A 13,400-nucleotide genomic window follows, 5' to 3' on the forward strand; every position below is an offset into this window, starting at 1 on the left:
GACTTGCAACTCAACTTGGACTTGCCTGTCTTGACTTGGGACTTGACTTGGGACTTGTCTGTCTTGACTCGGTACTTGACTCGAGACTTGAATGCAAAGACTCGAGACTTACTTGTGACTTGCAAAGCAATGACTTGGTCCTACCTCTGGCAATAGGTCATATTACACGCCGCTCAAGCGCGCCGGCCACTCAGAGCCGTGAAATTTGACACCTCTGGGTCAATAGACAGGAGGGAGAGAGAGAGGATCCGGGTCAGTGCTGGAGCTGTTTTGCGCTCTGGATTTGTAGTTTTTTGGACCGTTTTGAAGGCGATAATGGCACGCTGAAAGGCTAACGCATCGGCGGCATGGATAAAATCGATATTTGAAAGTAAAACTAAGCTAAAGTAGTAAGCTAAAGATGATGAAGAACGTTCAGCTGCGCCGTGGAGAGGAAAGGACGCGCGTCTGGTGAGAGCATATTTTGAGCGCTTTTTTGAGCGCTTTTGCTCCGTTTTTGATAGAATCATTATTTTGAAACGTAAAAGCACAGCGAACAATCTGATAAACTATGTATTCACAGTAAAGTACCGTACAGGATGCGTTTCAGCAAATATACATGGATATTATTACAGTGCTGTGTTTATAAACAGCTATTTCGGGCCCGCGGCAGCAGTAGCTAGCGCAGGTGTCGGCATCCTACAGCACTCGTGCCAACACGAGTGATAATCACGCAGAGGGATAATCGCTGGCACGCGAGCAATAAGGAAAACTACATACTGATGTACATTTTGAGGTAATAACTTCTCATAGTCACACAGCCTGCTAGCAGCTATAAATACTATTAAAGTGTGAGAATTAACTTGCACTAGTCTACGGATGCGCGCTAACAGTGCTCGTCAATGTCAAAATGACTGAGATGGCCAATCAAATCAAAGTAGGCGGGGTTTACTGTTCACAGATGCAGAGCGTGAATCGTCAATTTAACGGTGAAAGAGAGCGATGTAAGATGAAGCTGCAAATCATTTAAAGGGGTCATATGACGTTGCTGATATTTTTATATTTTATTCATAGCTCAGACAAAATCATGATTGGCTCTCGCCAGCCCCCCCTAAACTCCGCCTATGCCGTGTCCCGGCGCGACGAGTCAAAACCAGTAAAACCCATTATAAACGAGGCATTTGTTGCATCCAGTGGGGACATAATTACTGATTATAATGACTTATGCTGTCTTTTTACGCGTTGCTTTACGTATCGCGCTGCATAAACATAAAACCATGTCTGCATTTGTGATCGGAGAAACGACAAACAACAAGTGCTACTCTACACTGCTCAAAACTCGCGTTTGAATCATCAGTGGCAAATTCTTTAAATATGAAAACGTACTGAGTCAGAAGCACCAGATTGTCCTTGCAAAGTTGAAATTGCCCCACTTTATAGAAACAGACACCGGCATTGTAGGCTACTCTCCCAGGAAACAGTCCTCGTCCTCCATAAAATGCGCTGCACACATCTGAATATTTGGGTTGAACTGTTTCGAAACCGTGTTGTAAATACAACTTAACCACTGGTTTCTAGTCGTGTCCTCTTTTGGAAGGCCAAACAAAGTAGTTTCCCTTTCATAATGAAACACACAGCGTCTCCACAACATGGCGGCGGCAGCAGCAACAATACTACAGCGAGAAACAAAGTTACACCTTCTTTCTTTGTGTGAACTTTTGGGCGGCGTTATGCAAATCTTCCCACATCGTGACGTAGACATGTTAACCAGAAAAATAAAAAATGGCACGTCATGCCGAAAAGGTTGCCGACCCCTGAGCTAGCGGCACAGCTCGCGTCTCATCTCCAGGAGGCAGGCAGGTGATGCAGGCAGGATGCTGATGCAGAGGTGATGCAGGGGACAGGGGACTAAAATTATGCACATAAATGGAATGATACAAAGCTGGAGGATGTGGATTCTGTTTTAGATTGTAATAAACCACATGGATTTTACAATTTATTGAGTCTTGTGTCTCCTGAAAGAAAGAAAAAAACTGATTGTATAAAACACAAAATTTGATATTTGGAATAATTCGCTTATGCCATTTTGTATATTACTACTTAGACAAACATAAAAATTAAACATAATTCAGTCAATAATCAAGAAAAGCGCTATGGCACATAGTAAAATAGGATTCTGGGGGTAATGTGCTTTATAAAACCTGTTTTTGCAAAGGAAACTCACAAATTCTGTTTTAGATTGTAATAAACCACATGGATTTTACAATTTATTGAGTCTTGTGTCTCCTGAAAGAAAAAAACTGATTGTATAAAACACAAAATTTGATATTTGGTATAATTCGCTTATGCCATTTTGTATATTACTACTTAGACAAACATAAAAATTAAACATAATTCAGTCAATAATCAAGAAAAGCGCTATGGCACATAGTAAAATAGGATTCTGGGGGTAATGTGCTTTATAAAACCTGTTTTTGCAAAGGAAACTCACAAGGACACTTTTAGACACAAATTTTACTCCCTTCGTTTATAATTCAATAACTCCTGTTTAGAAGCTGTTATTTGAAAGATTATTTTTTTCTGGTACATCTTGGCACCTAGTGGAATATACAACATTGCAAACAATATAAGTTGCAGAGAGCTGGAGCAAATAGAACCTGAATAACAGACTTTCAAAAAAAAAATATGGAAAAAAAAAAATCAAAAAGCGCCTGTTTTTTTTAGTGTTTATTGTAATATTTAAAACCTACATAATTTTATTTATGAAGCGTTACAATCATATTTTGTAGTTCAGAGGGTTTTCTATACAATGACACCAAATTTTTTTCATCTCCTCTATTGTATGTATGTAGGGTAAACATTTGAATTTGGGTATGTCAAATTTAGGAGAAAATACAAAAAACCGCCCCAGAGCTTAAGGGGTTAATGAATTAATGATGGTTAATGAATTCCCCTGAGAGAGGACCTTCTCTCCCAGGGGAAGGGCACAATCTGACCTGATATGGTGCATTTTTGTGAATTGGTGTTCTTCTCAAGGGAAGGACGTGGCATCGGATCATGTGAGATGTGGCATCGGAGATGTGAGATGTGGCATCGGATCAGTGCTGAACAGCTCTTTGCTTTGGGACTCAGCAGAAGAGGAATGTTGTCTCCAAACTAAGAATCTTCCACTAGATGGTGGATGCAAGTCTTATGGCCTATCAGGTCTGACATTTATAGAACTGCAGGTTGGGCTACACTTAATACATTTGCCAGCTTCTACAATCTGCAAATGGAACCAGTTTCAACCACAGTTTTGAACACTAGTTCGTGAACTCACTAGTTCGTGGCTTTCACTTGTTTCTGTGTTTGTTAGCTCTCCCCTTATGCGGGGCCCATCACAGACACCTTCCCTATGTAGTACTTCCTTTTCATAAGTCCATAGGTTGTTTCTCCACATGTCACCTCCCCTTTGGGTAAGATATGGTCTCCGTAGTGTCACTCGGGGAAACAGATGCTTTCTCAATGTTAACAACCAGGACTTTTCAACTGTTATTTATTCTTACTTCTCAGAATGAGAAAAGGCTCTGGCTGAGATGACCTCTGTCTTATATGGCGGCTCTCTTGTATGTTGGAGAGTGAGGTCATAAGTCTTGGGCATTGGAAAGTTACGAAGAGGAGAGGTGCATTTGGCTGTGACACTCTGGGATTGTCACCATCTGCATCCCTCATGGACTTGTAACGCATTTCAGCAGCTGAGGCATTTAGTATAGGGACCCCTAGTGTCAGACTTTGACACAACATTGAAGTGACCGACTGAAAGGGAACGCTTCAGTTACGTATGGTAACTCTCATTCACTGATGGAGGGAATGGAGACATTGTGTCCCTTATGCCACAACTCGAAACTGCCTCTGAGTGGGTTGAGATGCTTGGTTGAACCACTGATGTCACATGGTCTATATTAACAATGTCCTTACTACATTTCTGGGCCTAGGAACATTTCAGTTGCATTGCTGTATATGCAGGGCCAGAAAGCTCTCGGATTTCATCAAAAATATCTTAATGTGTGATCTGAAGATGAACAAAGGTCTTGCGGGTTTGGAACAACATGAGGGTGAGTAATTAATGACATAATTTTCATTTTTGTGTAAACTATCTGTTTAAGAAAAGGCTAGTGAGAATTATCAAATGAATTGCATGCCACTTCATTAGACATAAAAGGAGCCATCTTGCTCCACTCATTCAGATCTGTTCTTTGGAGTTGAGAAGTCAATGTACAAATTTCTCTCTCAATTCACCTTGTATACACTGTTGAATTCTACACCAAGTCTCTTCTCCTCTTGCACATTTAAATGTGGAGAGCTCCCATGGGATCTTCAGCACCTGAAAGATCAGAAATCCTCTAAAGGTTTCCAAGCCGACTTCAAAGAACTAGTGGTGATGAATCTGGACCTCTCTCCGACGGCCCAAATCAGGCAAACTGCCGCCGACAAAAAAAAAAAAAAGCTTGACAGATGCTCCCCGACAGCCCGACATTGACTGATGGCCAAACATTGGCTTGATGTGTCCTGGCCTTACAGGGCTCATGACATAAGAAACCAAATTTCCCTTGACCTTTTGATACAGAAGAGGTCTTTGTATGGTTAATACATCCTGCACGTTTCATAACTTAAAATGTCCTCACCATCAATAAAAAAGCATTTATGTAATAACCCCCAGAAAACGTTTCGTTTTAGATCCTATGGGACAAGGTGACATCAGCTGGGCACAGTCATTTGCATAAACAATGCCTCCAGAGCAACATATTAACATAGGCCCTGCCCACTGGCGTCCAGCCGCAAATGACTTGACACTTGATCACGCTGAATTACAATCACTGTCGCTATCTTGTCTACACTGTATACAGTATACAGATGCGCATTCGCTTTCTGACACAGTCAACGTGCTCGAGTCTGTTGTCAGGACACATGGAGTGAAAGAATGTTCGCTTTGACACGTTTGGTTTAAACAGCTCATTCATGTCTTTGTACAGATATCAGAAGGATTCCAGTGTAAGAAACAAATGGATAGTTTATTTTTAATTGTATATCGGATTGTGTCAGAGGATTGTTCGGACTTTGAAGCACTTTGTTTTGAAAACAAGGCACAGTGTCATGAAGAGTTCAGAAAGAAAACTTTGTTGAAAGATGAAGCGGTACTAGATCAACCACAACCTGTACTAGATCAATCCACAACAAGATCAACATTGCTCCAGACACACGTAATCTCTTCAAAACATTCAATTCTTTCCTCTGTCCCCCTCCACCACCTCTTTAACAGCTAATGATTTCGCCACATTCTTCATAGACAAAACTAGAAAAATCAGTAGTCAGTTCTCAGCTCCACACACACAGGATCTCAAACCAACCACATCCACTGTTAAAACTACCCTCTTCTCCTTCTGTCTCCTCACTGAGGCAGAAGTATCAAAATTTCTCCTCTCCAGCCATCCTACAACATGCCCACTAGACCCAATCCACACCTTCTCCAAGCAATCTCTCCTACACTCTTACCAGCACTCACACACATCATCAATATATCTCTCCTCACAGGCACTTTCCCCACTGCATTCAAGCAGGCTTGGGTAACCCCACTGCTCAAAAAACCTACATTAAACACTTTGCTTATAGATAGCTACAGACCTGTCTCTCTCCTTCCATTCATAGCAAAAACACTCGAACAAGTTGTCTTCAATCAGGTATCATTATTTCTTTCACAGAATAACCAACTGGATGCTAACCAGTTAGGTTTCAGGAGTGGCCATTCAACTGAGACTGCGCTACTGTCGGTCACTGAAGCCTTGCAGATTGCAAAAGCTGATTCCAAATCATCAGTTCTTATTCTGCTGGATCTATCTGTCGCTTTTGACACTGTGAATCATCAGATCTTCCTGTCCACCCTCATCGCTGGGCATCACTGGGATTCCACTTCACTGACAATTTTCAAGCAACAACTGAAAACTCATCTCTTTTGTCACCATCTGACTTCATCCTAAAAAAAAAAAAAAACAACTTTGCTTCTCTTTACTTAATCCCCAGTCTAGCTTATACTTATTTGAACAATGCCTGAAACGTGGTATTATGAGCACTTCCTGTGTCTATTTGCCTCTTTAAGATGAATCGCTTGATGTATTCCCCAATTGTCACTTTGGATAAAAGCGTCTGCTAAATGAATAAATGTAAATGTAAATGTAGATCTGACTGCAGCTGCATCAACAGTAAATTAATGATTTCATATTGCTTTGTCTGGAAATGACCGTTTTATTTTGATTATGTTGTCAAAACACTCAAGACATACAATAGCGAGGGGGCGTTGATAGTGTTTCTTATGCAATGATGTTAGCCAATCATAAGAGTGGCCGATTACTGAGAAGAATCGTGGTTCAACTGAAGCAATTTCAGAGGGTCATGGGCTGGGGGATCATATGGTGACCTTTATCCAGTTACCCCACTTGGGTTGATGCATATGAGACTGCTTCAGCATGCGTAGTTATCACACTGATCTGTCGCTAGACTGTTAGGTGTTGGACAGACCTTGTGTTTCTACGGGCGCGAGTTCCCTTAGAATAAGTGTTGAGGCATGTTGTTGTCACAACAGATGTGTACAGTATAGTCTGGGTCATTGTATGCAACAGGCATGCAGCCCTCGGACCCTGGACAGGGCCCTGTTTGCATTGGCATATCAACAGCCTAGAGTTGCTGGCTGGACTGCTGGCCCTGCAGAGGTTTCGATCATTGATTCAGGACAAGCATGTGTTGGTTTGGACAGACAACACAGAAACGGTGGCGTACATAAATCACTAGGGCAGTACCCGTTCTTGTCACAGGTCACAAATCGCCCACCATCTCCTCCTTTGGAGTCAGCAGCGACTGAAGTCACTGTGTGCCACTCATATTCCAGGTGACCTCAATCGCACAGCCAATGTGCTTTTGTGACAAGTGATTCAGTTTGCGCGACTCCATCCCCAAGTGGTCCAACTGATTTGGGGTTGATTCGGCAAGGTGCAGGTAGTTAGTTTGCTTACGAGAAATCCTCCCTTGTGGTATTCCTTGACCGAGGCTCCACTCGGCATAGATGCTCTGGCACATAACTGGCACCTGGGCCAGTGCAAGTATGCAAGTAACTCTCATTCCTCGTGACAGCCCCTCCTTAGTGAATCCTCCAGAAGAAAAGCAGGAAAGACATTCTTTCTCAGAGGCAGGGCATGATTTGGCATCCATGTCCAGACCCCTGGAACCTCCACGTCTGACTCCTGGGTGGCATGTGAAAGACCTCAATGGGCTATCACCAGTGGTAATAGACACTATCACTCAAGCCAGAGCCCCCTCTGTGAGGCAGCTGCCTACTTTCAAGTGGCATTTTTTCCTGCAGGAAAGGTTGAAGAGGCGGTTATACCCTCCACCTTGAAAGTGTATACTAGGGGTGTTGTTTTCTCCTGTTCACTAACGAACAGCACCTCTCTAACAGACATGTGGAGAGTGGCGGACTGGGCTACACCCAACACTTTTGTGAGATTCTATAATCTCTGGGTTGAACTAGTTTTGTCCTGAGTGTTGGTAGGCATGAACAGGTAAAACTTTGGGCAACTGGCTGGGTGTATACCTTGCAAACTGTGCCTTTCCCCTCTCTGAGGTGATAACTGTGCTCTTATTATCCAGGTGAGTTTCTAGTGTCCCGTAACCCTAGATACTCTCTTGCGCTCCAGCACTCATCAGTAGTTTAATTCAGCAGAGGAATTCACTATTTCACTACTGCAGTTCACTACTGCAAGAAGACGGGCATAACCTGTGATATGCCCCCTTTCAGGTAAACCCTTATTTTTGGGTTAAGTGCTCCACATTTCTCTAGTGGTAATGATGTATTTTCCAATTTTTAGCTACCATTCTATATGGCTTTAGCAGTCCTCCATTCTCAGGCAGGTACTACCACAGAGACCTCTTTCTATATGTGGTACTTCCTGGTTGGTAAGTACATGTGAAGTGTTTTCTGCATGTTAACCTTCAAGCAGGATGTGGTTTCCACAGTTTTCTTCTCTCCAACACAGGGAAAAGAATACTTCTCCAGCGCAAACTTTGGGTCTGCACAGCTGTAAGTTTTTATTGTTAAGAGAAAAAGGTCAAGAATCAGCTGAAGTGATCTATTCCCATTGTAAGTATGATCCTTACCCTCCCCTCACAATATAGTGGGCTACGGCAACTTAATTGGGGCATTGGGAAGGGTACAACGTGGCCTGAGTGCACTTGTTATTAGGCATGCAACAGCTTGCCTGCATCTGCACTACCAAACCTCATAACATGGTTCAGCTGGCTGTGGCGTTTAGTAAAGGGTTCCCTAATGTCACTACATTGACACAAAGTTGAGTGACTGAGAGATAGGGAATGTCTTGGTTGCTACTGTAACTTTATGAACTTTATGAACTGCTTTCATAAACTTACAGGTTAAAATGTTTATTGTAGCTACATGGGCGCTTAGTTTTTCTTGTTTAATAACACTTGGCCAAAATCTCACGATATAACCGATGATGTTACGTAACATGCTCTAAAAACACGGCGGAGCCGATGGGTTGAAGGACCGAGGTGGAGTCCAGGACTCGGAGACTGAAGGCGAAGACAGGGGATCATTACGCCTAGGCAGAGCTGGAGACTGGAAGTCCTGAGGCGGATCAGAGCTCCCAGATGACGCTGACTGAGGGTGAGCTGAGGGACTGACAGGCACCAGCGGAGATAGGGCTGAGGAACTGACTGGTATAAGAGGCGGGAGAGGGAGGCTGGAAGGGAACACAGGAGAACAGGAGCTTGGCAGAACCAGCGGAGACACAGGAGATTCAGGGCTGGACGGAACCAACGGAGACACAGGAGACATAGGAGACTCAGGAACACTGGGTATTACCTCCCCAAACCAGTCTATGAAGTCTTCTTCATTAAAACAGTCCATTAATTCCTCATAATATTGTCCAGAGGCCAACTTCAGCTCACCCTCAGTGGCGGGAGTGTGGGCGGGGCTTCCCTCCAAGCCCTCGATCTCCACAAGGACTCCCACAGCTAAACGTGGCGATGCCGGCTCACACACCTGGACAGTCACGCCGTCAAGCTCGGGCTCCGGGGCGATGATCGGCTCAGTCGTGGGTATGCGCGCTGGCTCACGTGTCGCGGCAGGCTCAGGCTCTCCATCTGCGGTGGGCTCAGGCGATTGCTCCGTGCAGCGGGATGACGGCTGGCTGGTCACTGCTTCTGGAGTGGGGCTGGAGATATCCTCTTTAACGGGGCAGACAGAGAAATAAAGACCATTATTCTCCAGCACCCACTCCACACATGCGGCGAAGTTGTACCGAGGACTGCTCCCAGGGAGGCGTGCCTTAGACCGCTCGCTGAGGCTTGAGATGTAAAACACGCAAAGCGAGCGGTCTGGATAGTGTGTTTGGCATGCCAACTCCAAAAAATCCCTGGTGTGAGACTCCAGGGAGAGGTCCCTCTGCTCCAGGCATATCAGGGCAACGGCAGGATTGTCCATGGTGACAGGGAAGTGGGGGGGGAAACAAAAATGCAGCAAAAAAACTGTATAGGTCCGGTATTCTGTTACGTAACGTGGTCTAAAAACACACACGAAGATGAAGATAAACTCATAAAGTCTTTAATAAATCCACAGAAAGGTAAATCACAGGAGACAGGCAGGAGACACACGTAGGAGCAACATTCACAATACCGGACCACGAGTAGACAGAAACTGAAGGCTTATAAATACAGGCAAACAAATGAGCAAATGAGACGATTAACAAGGACAGGTGAACAGAATGAACTAATCAGGGCAACTGAGGAAAACTAGGTCACGGAGCACATGGGGAATGAAAACACAACACAAAAGTCCAAGGATGTGACAGATGAAGAGCTATATGCACAGGATATTTAAAACGTGCAAAAGTATATTGGCTACAACTAAACGGCAAATGCTTAGACTCTTCTCCGCTCTTCAAACACACAAAAAACATTAGCCTTTACAGTCAAAGTGTTTGAGTAAAGAAAACAATGTACTTATTCAAACAGTTATTTTCTCTTGCATCACTAACAAACGGAGATCTGTCTTCCAGACTGTGCGCGGCGTGTCAATCTGAATGGAGGCGGGGTGAAGTTGTGAGGTTTCACTGACAGTTTGAGGTTCCAGTGGCTTTACAATGTTTTACTGACAAGCTCTTTTGAATGCTTTTCATGGGTTAAATATTTGTAAAACCCTCAAACAGACATAGGGAAGACCAATAATACTAATTTAAAATAATGATAACGAAATATAATAGAAATATGAAGTTTGGATAATTTTCCACGGCACACCAGACTGGGCTAGGGTATGGCGACTGCCATACTATGCCATACGGACACGCCGCCCCTGAGTGGCACACTCTGCTTTTTTCCTCATTGATTCACGATTTACATATGATTAGATTGGTTTAAATCAACTTTGAAACCTTAGTTTTATGTTATGTATTATTTAAAAGAATGATTTTTAATTGTGTCTTCAATAGTAGTGAATCACTGATATTTAGACTGGCGGCATGTCTTATACCCTGTAAGATGATTTGCATAAACAACATGTTTGAGCAAAAGAAATACAATATTTTTTGAAAAAGCCAATTATTTCTAGAACCTGATTATTATAGGCTTATTTTGTCTGCGTCATCAGTGACCCAGAAGGAATAATAATCAGTGTGGTAGAGTGCTCCAAGGCATTTTTTATTCTTGGAAATGGAGAGGAGGTCATCCCGATGTCTTTCACATACACTAATCAAAGTCCTATGCTACCTTTGACCTTAGATGTGTAAAGTTTATGTCAGAGGTCATATATCATCATGATTTTCTTTTGACATGAAGAACTATGACATGAAGACTATGTGCTGACTGCCACTGCTTTAAATAAATAGTTCACCTAAAAAATTTAATTAGCTGAAAATTTACATCTTGGATGTCCTGAGGGTGAGTATAATTTCATACATGCCATCTAGAATCTATATGGACACAGTTCATTTTACATTGTAACTTTCATTCTTGTAATGTATAGCACTATCTACTGGACTTAGGAAATATTGCAATTCAAATTCAGCTGTATCAAACACAGTGATTTAAGTTTTCTCTCATTTTAATTCAAAGTGAGGGCATGGGGCTGTTTACAGATAGTCACATGGCTTATCTACATCTTGGAGACACAACAGAGCTTCAGTGTCAAAAGAGGTCAAAAGAAAAACGAAAGAAGATCGAATAAAGGCATATGATCAGCACATGTCACCGAAGATCCATTGGATACACTTGTCAATGAAACACTCTAAACAATTTAAAATCAAAATCGAGGAAGAAAAAGAGAGAAGAGAAAGAAAGAAAGAAAGAAAGAAAGGGAAAAACAAAAAGAACAAAGTGAGAGAACAGAGAGAGAGGGAGAGAGACTAAACTCGGAAAAAGCAAAAGGGGAAGTCTGCAAATAAAGGGAGAGGAGGAGAAACGCTAGAAACCACATGTGGCTGTTAGGAGCCATAATCCAGCTATGGAGCGAGACAGAATCGCTGGTAAGTAAATCTTTCTCTCTCTTTCAGTTTAAAAGACAGCTGAGAATGAGAACCCTCATAAATGGATTTAAAACTTGTTCATTACATAATTTTTTCTTTAGGGAAAGTACCATGTAATTCCTGCTTTTTGCAGGTTGGTCAGGTGAGGCACAGTTTGTGTGACACTCAGTACTCTCAGTTTCTGTGTTTGGTTGTCTGTGAAGTTTGGATCAAAGCAGTTTGTTGAAGTCGTTACAGTACAGTAGTTGGTCTGAATAAACTATATTCTGTCACTTGTGTCTACCTATTCTTAACTGTTTTTCTTACAAAAAGGAAATCAGTTTTCTAAGATGCAAAGTGCAAAAATCATTAATTGTTTCGTCTATGTGGATCGTGCTTTTCATTTTTTAGGAAGACACATGACCAAGGGTGTGATTTTATCAATAAGGAAGTGGAACCTCTTTTTAGTTTCTGCTTTGTAAATCATTTCAAATTCTCTCAATCTGCATTTCAAGTATTTTTTCTCTTTTCAATTATATGTAGTTTATAAACACATTTTACAGGTGAACTTATTGAGGTCAGTGTTCCCTTTGAAGGGAAACAAGAAATATACTTGTTGCATGTAGACAACTCCCTGTGAATTTCACTAAGTTAATGGAGTATGTGTGTGTGAGTGACAGTGAGAAGGTTTACCTTACTCAGCAGAATCTCCCATAAGTATTGTGTCTGTATCACACCGCGGAGCAGCTGTGCAGGGAGGGGTTTGCTGTGTGGCATGCCTCAAATCTTTGGAGCTTCTGTAACATCAGCTGTTCTGGTTGGCAATGCCACATGCCCTACAGACACCCTGATATAATATATTGTGTTTAATTTATTCATCCATTAGTTTAGCACACCATATCGCTCCGTCTTCGTATTGTTGATCAGAATGTCATCATGTGTTTTACATGTCACATCATGAACTGATATTGTAGAACTGGATTGAATTTGAGTTGCTATGCAGTTTAACAGGTGACCACAGAAGGGCATTAGAGCTTTTCTGCATCAGAATATTATACGTACTGTAGATTCAAATACAACTTAAAAGGATGAGATGGAGTCTGTGAAAGTGTAATTTGGGAATTCGTCTTTGTGTTGAAAGCTTTTTGTATTTGTGTAAAGCTGATTGTGTTGTGTTGAAGTGTGTGTGTCTGTTATCAGGGCTGGGAACAGATTTCCGAACTGTAAATTAAGCTTCATCGAGGAAGTTGTGGGCAGAGCTACTTCCTGGTTCTGCGTATCCATTGGTTTGCACATGTTGCCATGGTAATTAACACACAGGATTGTTTTGAAAGTGATATGGCAGAGAATCCTAGAACTTTTTGGCCCTCGTGTCTCCTCTCAGAGCTCAGACTCAAGATTATGTTACATGTCAACACGTTAGCATAGTTAAGATAACAAGCCCACAGAGAGAAACACTGATCATGTGGTAGGCTACTTGTAGTCTAGATAACACTCTGGATTCTATTGTGGAATCAGAGAGGGCTATTTTGAGAGTTAAAAATTATATTAAATGCAATTATCTGAACTTTAGTGTATTTTTTAACCAATTAAATAGGACTTAAGTATGTCTTTATATGTAATTTCATTAATACTTCTATAGTCTTTAAAACAGGGGTACTCAAGTTCAGAGGCCAAGTGGGCCGCATTTAAACTACATAAAATGCGAAGGGCCACAAATTATACAACTTGCATCATCAGACTTTATTTAAGACAATATTTGCAGATTTACTGATTTAGAAATACAGTTTTTTACTTATCTAAGTCTTGCTTGTCCTTGTCCTATTTAAAATAACACTGAGCATGAATATATATATATATATATATATATATATATAT

At 41.9% G+C, this 13,400-nt stretch overlaps 1 protein-coding gene across 2 annotated transcripts in view; it reads left to right on the plus strand.

Annotated features, from left to right (window-relative positions):
* LOC107754867 (neuronal-specific septin-3-like) overlaps positions 1-13,400 on the plus strand; it is an 83,623-nt gene that overhangs the window by 14,420 nt on the left and 55,803 nt on the right. The window contains exon 1 of one of the 2 annotated variants that reach the window (XM_016571480.1): positions 11,184-11,543. The exons of the other annotated variant lie outside the window; for it this stretch is intronic. Within the exon in view, the coding sequence (XP_016426966.1) occupies positions 11,522-11,543 (22 nt within the window). The 5' untranslated portion in view covers positions 11,184-11,521. Of the gene's footprint in view, positions 1-11,183; positions 11,544-13,400 lie in introns of those variants that run through there. 2 annotated transcript variants of the gene reach the window in all.

The sequence above is a fragment of the Sinocyclocheilus rhinocerous genome, unplaced genomic scaffold, assembly GCF_001515625.1.
Source record: "Sinocyclocheilus rhinocerous isolate Xijiao unplaced genomic scaffold, SAMN03320098_v1.1 scaffold4035, whole genome shotgun sequence".
Classification (NCBI taxonomy): Eukaryota; Metazoa; Chordata; class Actinopteri; order Cypriniformes; family Cyprinidae; genus Sinocyclocheilus; species Sinocyclocheilus rhinocerous.